The following is a 14,759-nucleotide window of genomic DNA, read 5'->3' as shown; positions in this document are numbered from 1 at the left end:
ATTAAATAAAAACTGTATTTCTATAGACACAAATAAACATCCTTCAGTGAATATTTATATAATGGCAAAATGGATTTAACCACTGGGATACTCACTTAATCACAATCAACCATAAAAATGTTGCATTTGGCTATAATAATTTAAATCATCCCCTGAAGTCAATTTCCATTTTCTGTTGCTTTTAATAAAAGAAATTCAGTTTAGAAACTATTGTGATAGATTATCCCATAGTAAATATCTCAGCACTATATTATTGGCTAAGTCAGGATTATGGCACAAGTATATTGAAAATAAATAGAGTTTTTTTCTTGATAATGGTTTGTATTTAAATATTTTAAGGTTATTTGATGTCCAATGTAGGTTACAAGTGTTATTTAGATAATTAGCCAGTCATTTATTTTTTAAAGGCCATTGACAATGCAATGAATTGTATTGTGGAGTTTAATCCCTAGAATCTATATAATTATATCATGTTTTGTAATTGTAGAAGCTATTGTAAAACATGTAACATGCCACAATATAGTTTGAGAGCCAACTGGACTTGAAAAATTTATGAATGAATTCTATATCAAAAGAGTACAGCACTTGGCTAATTCTGATTGCCAAATCTGGTTAATACTTAAATGGAGGACCATCAGAAAATTGAAGTTGTAAAATTAGACTTGTAAGATAAAAACAAATTCTGAAGGAAGGCATTGTTCAGTCACTTGTATATTATGGCCAAGAAAATAATATAAATGTGTCCATTAAATCTTCAGTCTGAAGGCAAACTTTAAAGCATTTGATCCATAAAACTCCTTTATGGATCAGTGCAAGGGTACCCATATTATTTAAAGCTGTGTAAGCATTTTTATTTAATAGGAAAAAAAGATGTTCCCTCTCTAGTCATGAGGTCTAGAACTACTAATTCAAATGTGGGTCCAAATGAGGAGAAAAAAACCCTCACTGTACTTAATTTTTCATTTTGTTGTTTTTGTTTTAAACTTTATAATCTATTAGTTCAATAAGGCTTGATTCAAGCTGAGTATCTAATATTTTCAATAGTTTTAATAAAACAGAGTTTTATTAGTTCTTATATAAACTATCATTCATCTTAGTAACCTGTTTCCTTTATGTTTTGTATAGCTTCACAGAATAATACAATTGGGTGTTGTCATATCAGAGCTACTTGAAAATGGTTCCTCAGTTTTAGTTTGTCTGGAAGATGGCTGGGACATCACGGTGCAGGTCAGTTATTATGATCTGCATGTATAGCAGGCAAAGAGCGAGAGACTGGAGTATATTTGGACACGAAATGTAATATGAAGAGGAAATTAAATAAAAATTCCTTTTGATGCTGCAGAGAAAAGCTTTCCATTAGCAAAGGGAACTAGTCCCCTCTAGTGGAAGGGGATTATCTTGATCAAAATGTTTTATACTTAAAGCTCAATTATATCCTGAAATCATTCTGAGAATACACAAAAGAGGAAGAAATGCGTTTCATTTAAAACCCCATCATTCAAAAGAATATCCTGTGAACACTTTTCTAGAGAATTTTAGCTTCATCTCTAAAATTCTTTGTTCCTCTTCTCAAACTGAGGTACAATTTCCACAACTGTTTTAAATAGGATGTAATAAGTCCCAGAAAAAAGTAGTATCTCTCATACCTTCTTATCTGCAAATATTCTTCTCACATACTATTAAAGATGACTTCCTGATGAAAAACTAGAGGTAAGAAATTGTTATCCTGTGGAACAAACAAATAAAATAAATATGATTGTATTATTTCAAATATAAGTTTAAAATTTCTTTTGTCTTTAAATTGAAAATTTCTGAATTTCCATAAAATCTAGCATTATCAAACATTAGCTATCTGATTTTATTGCTTGAGCCTGGTGCTTAATATTTCCATTTATGTCTATGTCTAATTCATAGCAAAAAAATGTCCTTAGGACACCAAGAGAAAGAGGGCAACATAATTTTTTTTTCCCTCTACCTACCAGTACCTCAATTCTCTCACTACCATACTCAATTTTAGTCAAATTTTTTGTAATTATCCTTATGTGCCATAATCTGCATTTTTTTAAAAAAACATATTTTTGGCATGGTAACTGACTAAAGTTTAAAAGTTTGATTTGAAGGTGTTATCACATTTCTTTTCTTCTCATGGTGTGAGAGTTTTGAGCTATGCTTAGAGCAGAGGTCCCCAACCTTTTGGGCACCAGGGACCGGTTCCATGGAGAGAGGCTTTTCCATGGACTGGAGGGTGCATGGTATGTGTGCTGCCTGCATCCTGCAGATGGGGCTTTGCTTGTTTATGCGGACCGGTTGCTGGCATGCCAGGGCCCGGTACTGGTCTACGGACTGGGGGTTGGGGACCCTTGGCTTAGAGCATCCATTGGGGTTAATCCTCATGTTGTATCAGGGCAATGCAGTTTTGAAGGACTACAATTGAGTAGTTCCACTATCCAGAAAGTAGATTTATATCTAAACAGAAAAGTCTTATCCTAATGGTAGATGGAAATAAAAAGTGTGTTTGGTTGTGTATATAAAAGCATCCAGTATTAACTTCCAGTATCATTTTGTGGCCTAGGTGCTGTCTCTTGTGCAATTACTCAGTGATCCATTCTATCGAACACTTGAAGGATTCAGAATGCTAATAGAGAAGGAATGGTTATCTTTTGGTCATAAGTTCAGCCAGCGCAGTAATTTAACTCTCAATTGTCAAGGAAGTGGATTTGCACCCATTTTTCTGCAGTTCTTGGATTGTGTGCACCAGGTAAGCCTAGACAAATGAGCACACTTATGTACATAATGAATATTTATTCATTTATAAAAATAATAACCTGCATTTTAATTGTTTATAATCAGAAATTGAGAGCCAGTTTGGTGCAGTGGTTAAGGCATAAGGCTAAGAACTGGGAGATCATGTGTTCTAGTTCCACCTTACGCACAAAACCCAGCTGGGTGACCTTGAGTTAGCTACTTTCTACCAATAGAAGAGAATATTGTGATGTGTTCTTCTTTTATGATGAAAATAATAAAAATTCTTGGGGAAAAAAAAAAAAGAAGAGAATATTTGTAGCTCAGGGTTGAATTGTGGTTCCTAGCACTAGCACTGATGATGTTGCTAGCGCAATGAAATATCTGCAAGAAAACCACCAAACTCAAAGAGCACCAAGGACCCTATAGTCACTTTCTCTCAGTCCTAGGAAGAAGGCAATGGCAAATCACTTCTGAAGAATCTTGCCAAAAAACCTGCAGACATTTGTTCAGATAATCTCAATGAATCTGACATGATTGAACAGAAGAAATTCCATGTGCCTCGGCATATAGTCATACTAGCCACCTGACCATGGAAATGTCTTCAGACAACATTGGCTCCCTCGGCTAAGAAACAGAGAATAGAATAGAATTCTTTATTGGCCATGTGTGATTGGACACACAAGGAATTTGTCTCTGGTGCATAAAACTCTCAGCATACACACAAGCAACAAGTGATAAATCACAATCATAATAATAAAATACAATCATCATAAAGCATAAAATGCAAATCTCAGTGATAGTCATAGGATACTAAAAAATCAATATAAGTCATAATAGGATACTAAATAAAAGCAATCAACATAAATTATGAGATACAAACAACAAAGTTATAGTCATAAAAAGCTAATGAAATAGGTAATAGGAAAGATGAGAAAGATAATGGTAATAGTAATACTAAGTGGTTTGACATCTCAGGGCATAGGACAGTGTTGTGAGAATTAGTCGTTTAGCAGAGTGATAGCACAGTTTGCTGTGCCAAACTAGATAGTTATAGAGGTGGAAATGACAGACTCAATAATCCTTTGCAGAACTGTATCAGCAGCTTCTTGGGCAGTCTGAGCTTTCTGAATTGGCACAGGAAGAACATTCTTTATTGGTTTTTGATGATGTTTTTGGTGTTAGGCATCCATTTTAAGTCCTGAGATATTATAGAACCTAGAAACTTGAAGGTCCCTACTGTTGATACTGTACTGTGTTGTCTAGTATTGCAAGAGGTGGTAGAATAGGACAACTTCTCCTAAAATCTACTATCATTTGTACAGTTTTGAGTGTGTTCAGTTCAAGATTGTTCTGGCTGCACCACAGGGCCAGTTGTTCAACTTCCCATCTGTATGCAGATTCGTTGTCATCTTGAATGAAATCAATCACTGTTGTGCAAACTTCAGTAGTTTAACAAAGGGAACCTTTGAGATGCAGTCATTGGTATAGAAAGAAAAGAGTAATGGAAAGAGCACACAGCCCTGGGGGGCACCTGTGCTAATTGTCAGATATCTGATGTGATTTTGCTTAGCTTCACCTGCTGCTTCCTATCTGTTAGAAAACATATGAGCAACTTACAAGTGTGATCAGGCACAGCTAGCTGAGTCAGTTTAGTGAGAAGAATATCTGGAGTGATGGTATTGAATGCCAAGCTGAAGTTTACAAACAAGACCCTTGCATAGATCCTTGGAGATTCAAGATATTGTAATATGTAGTACAGTGCTGTATTAACAGCATCATCTGCTGATCTATGTGCTTGATATGCAAATTGCAGGGGGTTTAACAGTGGATCTGTGATGGTTTTTAGGTGGGCGCTAGTCTGTCAAAGGTTTTCATAATTATGGATGTCAGAACAACCAGACTGTAGTCGTTCAGCTCCTTGATGAAAGGTTTCTTAGGCACTGGGATGATAGTAGAGCATTTGAAGCAAGAAGGAACATAATATGTCTCTAGTGATTTATTAAAGATGTGGAGCCAATTGATCAGCACAAACATTCAAGCAAGAACAAGTTATTTTGTCTGGGCCTGGTGCTTTTCCAGGGTTCTGTTTGTGAAATAGACATCACATATCTTTTTCTGTGATCACCAGTGGTGGGGGGGCCTAGAGGGATGGAGTCAGTTGTAGAAGACTTGGCTATTGTTGGTGTATCTGAGATGGTAGCGATAGTTGACAGTGGTTTCCTCTCAAAACTATAGTAAAACATATTCAGGTCATCTGCCAGTTGTTGATTGAGTTATTGGAGATGAACACTGCTCCCTAGGGCTGGACACAACTGGACAAGGGAAGCCTTTACCTTTTAATTGAGTTCAGCAGTTATGAAAATGAAGTTATAACCACTATATATTTTTCCAATCTTGTATTCCTTAGCAAGAAGGCACATCCTCATCCAGTTTTGGCTTATAGAACAGTTGGGAGAAGATAATCTGTTTTATCTTCTCCATATCATTTTCAAGCAAATTTAAACCCCTCCCTCTCCATCAAACATTTCAATGAGTCACAAATTTGGGAGTGTAGCTTGATGCAGCAAGTGTAAGTTTTATGAATTCATGTACATCTCATTGGTGTTTTAAAAAAAATCTTTCAAGTCAGCACAAAATAAAATGACTGTTGGATTAGTCAGTTCAATATAATATTTCTAACATGGGCCATGCAGGTGCTTTGTAAGTCAGTTAATTGACACGATAGCAATATCGATCTATTGCAGCTCAGATCTAGAATATGAAAAGGCTATATTGCTTATATGAGGTTATTTTCTGGGAAGATTTTTTTTTTAATCTTATTAACTTCCACAATTATGCTAAAATAAAAGGTTTTTGCTCTGCAAGTCTTATTTCTATAGAACATTATTTTTGTAGAAGAAATATCCTCTGTTTCCTCATGTGCTTGAAGTTGTACAATTATATATTTGGAAATCTAATTTTAGATTTGACTAATTTTAGATATACACTATAAATTCATAAGATTTCTACATTCAAACAATCAAGAGCAATAACGGAAGATTTAACAAATGAATCTCTTCATGTGGTTGAAAAAGAATTGTCCTTATTTCGCCTAGAGAGTACATAGGAAGTTGTGATGCTTAAATTAGAAATGCATCATCTTTTAAATAGCCATTGTTTATGCCAATATCTCCAGGTGTCAAGTGAATTATTAATGTGAATCGCTATTTCACAATAGCAACATCTGGTAGATCATCCATTTGTTTCTAGGAAGACAACTTTGGTGACAAAAAATGTCATATTACAAATGATGCTTCTCTCACTTTCTCCTACAGTTTTAGTGATTGCTAAATCTTGTGGGAATTATACTATTTGCATAAAATTATTATAAAAATAGAACATCTTCAATTGTTCTCCCTTTCATTTTCCAAACATCAAAATAGAGAGGATAGGTTATAACTATTATTTTATCAACTATGTGTATATTTTGTAGGTAAGGTAGGAAGACTGGTACAGTTCAAAGAATGCTACTAAATTTTATTTTTCCCATTATGTTTGCATTTCCAAATACCCAGCCACCACAGAATTTCTGTATATTCTACAGTCTGTTCTAATGGTTAAAAGAAGTATGGAGACTATATTGTTATATCGACAAACAGACCACGATTCTGCTACCTTTTTCTTTGCTCTGTTATTGGGGGAGCACATTAGAATCATTCTGTAGGTAGTATGCTCCCTTTCTTGATCTGATCGGATCTTTGTCAAGCAAACTCTCTTATCAAAGTGAATATAGCATTCTTCTGTGTTTAGCCAGAAGAACAAATTCTATTTCATAGAAAGAGAGAGAGAGAGAGAGAGAGAGAGAGAGAGAGAGAGAGAGAGAGAGAGACAGACAGACCAAATCAAAATTATAAAATCAGAAACTGAATCACAATAAATCTGTGAAACCATGAAATGAAATGAAAATAAAGCAAATATTATTGATAATTTCATCTAACCCGGGCAAAAGCCCTGTGAAAGAATTTAATCTTGACATCTTTATAAAGCAATGCAGGAGTGAGTAACAAAATAGATCTCCATGGGAAAGGCCATAGAAAAGTCTGTATTTGTATCCCGTACCATCTCTAAGTGGGAAACATAAAACACCTCTAACTATTTGAATCTTGCTGTTAAAAATGATACCGAAGAGCTAAAAAAATGAAATAATATAATTTGCTGACTTTGCTTTTGGTAATAAATTAGTTATGACCATTGTTTTATTTGTATGAATTTCAGATTCACAGCCAGTATCCAACAGAGTTTGAATTCAATCAGTATTACTTGAAGTTCTTAGCATTTCATTATGTTTCCAATCGATTTAAAACATTCCTGCTGGACTCAGACTATGAAAGACTGGAACATGGTATGGATCCCAAACTGACCAATGTCTATTTTATTACTTTTAAAGCTTTTCATCAGAAATGGGTTGAAACAATATTACTGACATTTGCTTTGAATTGAATAATCATAGAATAATAGAGTTGGAAGGAACGTTGGAGGTCTTCTAATCCAATTGATAGAGGAAAATGTGTATATTTGTTTGTTTGTTTATTAAATTTAGTGGCTGCCCATTTCACTCACAGAGCAACTCTGAGTGATGTACAGTTTTTTTTAAAAAAAATTAGCATATCTGTCATTAAACCGTTTTTCAAAATTCCATCAGTATTTTCAGAAATTGAAAAAGTCTGGAGATCATTTGTTTGGCAACAGAATATATAGCAGCTGAGTATGGATGCTGCTGGCCTGTTTGGTGTTAGGCCGCAGAACTGCAGCAGAGGCAGCAAGACTTCTTTGTGGGTAGTGGTGGTTTTGACTCCTGGTAATGTAATGGTGCTGACAACAGGAGCCCAGATGCACCTGGCCTGAGTATACTGGAGTGCTAAGACAACAAGCAGTGGGAATGAGTTTATCTATTTATTTAGGATTGAAGTATGCCAAGAGCAGGAGTAGAAGTGTATTTAGGTTCTGACAGGTTAGCTATACTGGGAGTAGCCTGGGGTCTGGTTAGAAAATGGCAGGGTTTGGGGGAGTAATTTGTCTAGGGGAAAGGGCATGCAATAGCATTTATGTGGTGATGGATAGAGAAATATGTGGTGGGAGTAGAGAGTAAGGTTACTATGTTTATACCTATTCCACCTTCTAGCCCCCTGGACATCCCTTGACACCTGAAACAGTAAAAGAGTAAGCAAAGAAGAAGCCCCCTAGGCTTGGTCATCAGATCTTTGGTGACTCTGTGATCAGGCTATTGCCCTTTACAGGCTAGGTGAGACAAGGCTTTTCCCAGCCAAGATCCCATCATGGAACAGAGAGCTGACCTGGCATGTATTACCAAGATCTGATTGGGCAAAGGGGGGAGGAATCTCCTCTTGGAAATGTGCCTACAATGGTTTCAAGTGCAAACTAGCTGTGTCCCCAAAACATGTATATTCTCTCTTTCTTAGTCAAAGGTAATTTTGGAAATTACCATCATCTTGGGAAGGGTAGTTTGAAAACAAAAAAGGTATACGTATACTACATATATAGTTTGCACAGTCAAATCATAACCAACTTATAGTTAATAAAATACTCATTCTTAAAAATAAATATCTTTAGCAATATATTTTTATTTTTGCTCTTGCATTTTTTATAGATGGGTGTCTTAGTCACTTATACCCATGGTGGCGAACCTATGGCACGCGTGCCACAGGTGGCATGCAGAGCCCTCTCTGTGGGCACACGTGCCATCGCCCCAGTCCTAGGCCTTCAGCTGGGTTTTATAAAACTTTTTGCTTTAGCCTCCGCCGCCGTGTGCAAAAAAAAGAAGGTTCAATCAATCAATCAATTTCAACTTCTCGTGGGGAAAAAAAAGATCTCGCAAAATTGAAATTGATTGATTGAACTTTTTAGCCCCACCCAGTCTGCCATTATCACTGCAGCCACCCCCACCCAATGGGCCACCCCCACCCAATGGGCCACGCCCATCCAGCACCCGACAATACATAAGTGGGTTTTGGGTTGCAGTTTGGGCACTCGGTCTCTAAAAGGTTCCCCATCACTGACTTATACAATAAGTTGATAAAATGCAGCTAGTAACACTACTAGATCTAAACATGTTTTCATTCTTTTCACAGATAATTGGTTAAGCATATCTAAGTATACATAGGAGATATTTGTGCATTTCAGTTTGATTGACTAAAAGAGGAAATATGGGTCAGTCTTACTGTAGCTTTCTTCCTTTGCCAACTAACTTTCCAAGTCAATGCATTTGAATCATCAAGTAATTCTTCCTCTATTTTTGTGTATATTGTTTGGAATAAGAAAGACAATTTTATTAAAGTATTTTTGGAAGGACACTCAGCCCATTGATATTCATTAAACAGCCTCCCTCCTTCTCCAATTTCTGCCAATTCTCCTAACAGCTCTATCTTCCATTCAATTAACTCTTCTTTCTTATCCTCAAGTATGTTTTGAGATCTTGACAGGTAAGATATCTTTTCCATTTTCGATATTATCGCTATGTCTTCTAATTTTTCATTTGTCTGAGTCTGTCTGTTAGTTCCTTTCTTTAGGTCCTCCATCTTTGGATCTGCTTCCTCTGATTTTCCTTCTATTTACTGAGTTGGTAGTTCCTTCTTTGTAGTCATTTTCTGAGTTTGTAGATTTAGATTAAAAAAAATATTTTATCTCCTTTTGTGTTATTTTTAGTCTCATCATGAGTTAAGGCAATTGTCTCTTGTATTGATTTTAACATAGAAAGAATTTCTTTCTGAAATTCATCAACATTTTCTTGCTGGTATATCAAGCTGGGGTCTTTGGAGATAGGTGTTAGGGATGGCTTTTTACCATTTGAAGCTAAGTATGAAACATTCATTTTATTTTTGTATGTAGCCTTATAGTCCGATCTATTTAGGGATTTAAAAAGTTTTAATCAATTGTCATTTGAACTCCAAATTATCAGCCGGCCTATCGGTCCATCCTTAAGTCTCCCCTCAGCAAATATAAGTAAAGTTTAAATTTTTCAAATTTTTCTGTCCAATGAAAAACATATACTTTCTGTCCAGAGAGAAAAGAGCAATTAAAAATTGTTCATCAATCAAAGGTTTATAATCCAAATTATTCTATCATCTCAATCAATAATGCATGTTTCTTCTATAGGGAAATAGCTCCATGACACAGCTCTAAAAGTCAGTTAGTATTTATATTTGTAGTCCAGGCAGGCCAGTTTCAAAATAGTTTATTGTCTCTGCCACACAAATAAGCAGCCCAAGAGGTTTTTTCCCCCTTTTCCCAGCTGCAGTCTTCAAAAGTGAAAGTTTCTGAAAACAACAAGAGTCTTATCTGAGTCTGGGCTTCCAGCCAAGTTTCCTTTAGGCATAATAAATTGTAATACTGTAGTTCACCACTAGATGTCGTTGACGCCTTCTTCAAGCTTTTTACATCCAAACTTATATTACAAGCTTTTAAAGTGACTTTTTTTAATAAAAAAAAAACAATCTCAGAAGCACATTTAGTCCCCAAATTTCAAAGTTATATATGTGTATAGATTCCAAATTAATCTTGTAATTTTCTCTGTTTTCCCCCCAAGCAATTAATTCGCCACTTTTCTTTTCCTAAGGGAATGGGGTGGAAATTCCCCTTCCCTCTCTCTTCGGGGAGGAGTCTTTGCTTTGGGCAGTTTTTTACCAGGAAAAAGTCTTATAGTCATAAAGAGAGGATAGGGTCTCACCCAGTTCCATCCACGTTGCTCGAAAGTTGTTGTTTAATGCTTATTTTCTTCAGTTGTCAGCAGCTTCTGACTGGCCACACAAATGTAGCCAGTCCTTCACCCGCCAGTTTGGAGGGCTTACTCAGATCAAACAGAAGGGCTGCCGCCCTCCTGCGATCAACGAGGGTCCTCTCCTCCGTCACCTCTTCGGGGTGAAATCGAACGCGGAAGATGGAGCCCCGTCTTTCTGCGCCCGTCACGCTGTGATGTGAAACCAGAAGTCGACTAATCAATAAATGATTATTGACTTGTATTATGTTTTGATTTTAAAACTTGGGGGCCAATGGAGGCAGGTCTTGAGTCCACTTTGTGGGAAGAGTTTGATCCTGTGACTCCCGATGACATGGACAGGATGCTGGGATGGCTGAACACCACCACATGTCTACTGGACCCATGTCCCTCCTGGCTGGTACTGGCCTCCTGGGAGGTTACACGAGGCTGGCTCCAGGGAATCGTCAACGCTTCTTTGAGTGAGGGGTTCTTGCCGGCCGCCTTGAAAGAGGCGGTGGTGAGGCCCCTCCTCAAGAAACCCTCCCTGGACCCGGCTGTTTTGGCCAACTACCGTCCTGTCTCCAACCTTTGCTTTCTTGCGAAGGTTGTTGAGAGTGTGGTGGCACGACAGCTCCCTCAGCACCTGGAAGAAACTGTCTATCTAGACTCGCGCCAGTCCAGCTTCCGGCCTGGGCACAGCACGGAAACGGCATTGGTCGCGTTGGTTGATGATCTCTGGAGGGCTCGGGATAGAGGCTGTTCCTCTATCCTGGTCCTGCTAGACCTCTCAGCGGCTTTTGATACCATCGACCATGGTATCTTGTTGCACCGGTTAGGGGGGTTGGGGTTGGGGGGCACCATTTTACAGTGGTTCTCCTCCTACCTCTCGGACTGGTTGCAATTTGTGTTGGCAGGGGGGCAGAGGTCAACCTCGAGGCGCCTCACTTGTGGGGTACCACAGGGGTCGGTCCTCTCACCTCTCCTGTTCAACATTTATATGAAGCCACTGGGTGAGATCATCCGTGGTTTCGGGGTGGAGTTTCATCAGTACGCAGATGACACCCAGCTGTACATCTCCACCCGGACCACCCCAACAATGCCGCAGAAGTGATGTCCCGGTGCCTGGAGGCCGTGCGAGTCTGGATGGGGAGGAACAGGCTTCGACTCAACCCGTCCAAGACCGAGTGGCTGTGGTTTCCGGCGTCACATCATAGCCAGTTGGCTCCATCTCTGGCTATTGGGGGTGAGTCATTAGCTCCCACAGAGAGGGCCCGCAACCTGGGCGTCCTCCTGGATGCTCGGCTGTCTTTAGACGATCATGTGACAGCCGTGGCCAGGGGGGCTTTTCATCAGGCTCGCCTGATACGCCAGTTGCGCCCCTTTCTGGATCGGGACGCCCTATGCACGGTCACTCAAGCCCTCATTTCCCGCCTGGACTATTGCAACGCTCTCTACATGGGGCTCCCCTTGAGGTGCACCTGGAGGCTCCAGCTAGTTCAGAATGCGGCCGCGCGGGGGATTTTGGGGGCCTGTAGATACTCCCATGTAACACCTCTCCTGCACGAGCTGCACTGGCTGCCGGTGTGCTTCAAGGTGTTAGTAACAACTTTTAAAGCGCTCCATGACAATAGACCTAGGTATTTGCAAGACCGCCTCCTACCAAATATCTCCCTTCGACCAGTCCGCTCCCACAGAGAGGGCCTCCTTAGGGTGCCGTCGGCCAGTCAATGCCGGCTGGCGACCCCCAGGGGGAGAGCCTTCTCTGTGGCAGCTCCTGCCCTCTGGAATGACCTACCCCCTGACCTACGTACAACTACGGACCTGCGCCTCTTCTGCCGAGCCTTGAAAACCCATCTATTCCATGCGGCTGGCCTGACGTAGTTTTGATTGGGCTTTGTTAGGGGTTTTATATGGGGTATTTTAGAGCAGGCTTTTTATTCAATATTTATTGTGATTTTTATTATTGCCTGTTCACTGCCCTGAGTCCCGTAAGGAAGATAGGGCGGTATATAAATTTAAATAATAAAATAAATAAATAAATAATAAATAACTCTCAAAATGTTTTCAGTTATTTTGCTTTTTTTAAACTTTTCTAGGTATTCCCAGTCTGTATAGCTTCTAGTCAATATTTTTGCCACTAGTTCTCTTTATTTTAGTTTGTATTCCTCTGGACAAAATTCTAGTATCTCTTGATAAGTTAGCCATCTGTATTTGCCTACTATTTGTCACTTACGAAATGCTTCTTGTGCTGAGAGTCACAAATATATTTTCAGGCACATTCTGGATTTGTCTCTATCCCACATTCTCAGTATGGCACATCTAACTTAAATATTGTACCACAGCTATCCATGCCATCCACATCTAAGGTTGTGTCCTTCTAATTACATTACATTTTGTCATTTGAAGGAACATTATTTGAAGATAAAGGAGAAAAACACGGCAAAAAGGGAATTTGCATTTGGGACTGCATTGACAAAATACACAAAAGGAGTCCGGTTTTCTTCAATTATCTCTACGCGCCAGTTGAAACAGAGGTATACAACAGACATGTTCACAGTCTTTCTAGTTCTAATACCTAATAAATACAGTTTGCCATTAGTGTAATTAACATTTATTCAATGGGTTAATTTCCCCAGTTTTCAGAATGATTACCATGCTGTCTAGACAGTAGATTTTCAGATGCAGGGATCTAATGACTATATCCAATGAGTCTGGTAGTGTGCATTTTTATGAGACTTATTGTTATTTTAAGGATGTGGTGATTTGGCAGATATTGGGAATTTTGTTGATATGTAATTGCTGTGATAGTCTTATGACTGGACCAACATTATATTATAAAAGCAAATACTTTTATTTTTAAGGGTAAGTCCAAGTGTTGCAAAGAACCCTGGGTTCAGAAAGACAGCTTGTTAATTGTACATCCATGGCCAAACAGGACTGGCTAGTTTGGTTTGGGGAAAACTAGATATGAATTTTCTTCCCTTCAAGGTTTTTATTTCTTTTAGTCACTGGCTATGAAGAAGATCTATTTGTCTCTAATTTTTAGTTCAAAGAATATGCCCAAATACTGTTTAAATGTCTGTGTAATAGTTATATATTATACATGACTGTCATTTACTGACAACATATAAAACTAGCTGAGCATTTAACAGGGCTACCTGGGATACACAGTTTTAGGTGGTGGTGCCTATTCTAATTTAAAGGTCTTGATGCTAATGCTATTAGGATGGGTGTTGCTGAATGTTAGCATACTTTGAAATGAAGGCAGTGATTGTCCCACATTTTTATGTTACTTGATTGCAAGGGACCAAAATATTTTCAAAGCTAGATTTTTTTTGTATTTTGTATTTTAATAACATTTCTGAATTTATAAGTTTCATAATTATTTTAATATGGAACTCACACCATGTCATATTGTTGCATCATTTCACAGGAATACATTGAGCAAGGGCTCCTGCCAATTCATGAAGAACTTCATATGTTCTGGCTATACAGATTTTAAAGGAGAGGAAAATAGGGGGTGTTCCCAGGGTTAGAATTGAATTGAGAAACAATTTACCTACTTAACCATAGAAGGAAACTGAAAAAAGAATTGAATTGCTTCCTACTATTAAAATGGATTAAATGTTTATCTGCATTAAGTTGAGGAAAATGGTTTGAGCCAAGGGCATATTGTTCGGGAAGATGGGTCACATCACATTTATCATTTACAAGGGTTCTTTTTTATGCAGGTATTAAAACCAAATGTCAGCCTTTCCTGCCTTAAGAAATGGGATTACTACACAGAAGAGACTTTAGCCACAGGCCCAACCTATGACTGGACTATGATAAGTGCAAAGTGTAGTACCTTGGATGAAACAGATCAGATGGATATGTCATCTTCCCACAATAAGAGAAAAATTGTCTGGCCATGCTATGATAACCTTACTAAAGTGCAACCTGATGCCATCACCAACTTATTTAGTGTAAGTATAAGCGCTTAACATATTCATGTAGCTTTATTTTTTAAAAAAATATATTTTTAGTTTTCAGTGTTTTTAATAAAAACAAAAGGGCAAGATAAGAAAATGTAGGAAGGGAGAGAGCCAGTTTTTAAAGTAATTTTAAAACTTTCACAAGGAAATGCTGCATTTACTTTATTGACCATTACCTAAATCTCATCATATACTATACATACATATATTCTCTGACTATATATCTGCATCAGTACAGATACCGTAATTGATGAAGTCTTGTTTATATTGCCTACCCCCTTATTCAG

The 14,759-nt window shown here is 38.0% G+C and overlaps 1 protein-coding gene across 1 annotated transcript in view; it reads left to right on the top strand.

Annotated features, from left to right (window-relative positions):
• SBF2 (SET binding factor 2) overlaps positions 1–14,759 on the top strand; it is a 210,926-nt gene that overhangs the window by 184,646 nt on the left and 11,521 nt on the right. Inside the window, exons 31-35 of the mRNA XM_015822660.1 lie at positions 1,126–1,227; positions 2,573–2,758; positions 7,000–7,126; positions 12,905–13,032; positions 14,230–14,463. Of these exons, the coding sequence (XP_015678146.1) occupies positions 1,126–1,227; positions 2,573–2,758; positions 7,000–7,126; positions 12,905–13,032; positions 14,230–14,463 (777 nt within the window). The remainder of the gene's footprint in view (positions 1–1,125; positions 1,228–2,572; positions 2,759–6,999; positions 7,127–12,904; positions 13,033–14,229; positions 14,464–14,759) is intronic.

The sequence above is a fragment of the Protobothrops mucrosquamatus genome, unplaced genomic scaffold (assembly GCF_001527695.2).
Source record: "Protobothrops mucrosquamatus isolate PMUCROS unplaced genomic scaffold, P.Mucros_1.0 scaffold1635, whole genome shotgun sequence".
Taxonomy (NCBI): Eukaryota; Metazoa; Chordata; class Lepidosauria; order Squamata; family Viperidae; genus Protobothrops; species Protobothrops mucrosquamatus.
This window is presented reverse-complemented; position numbering and strand designations above follow the sequence as displayed.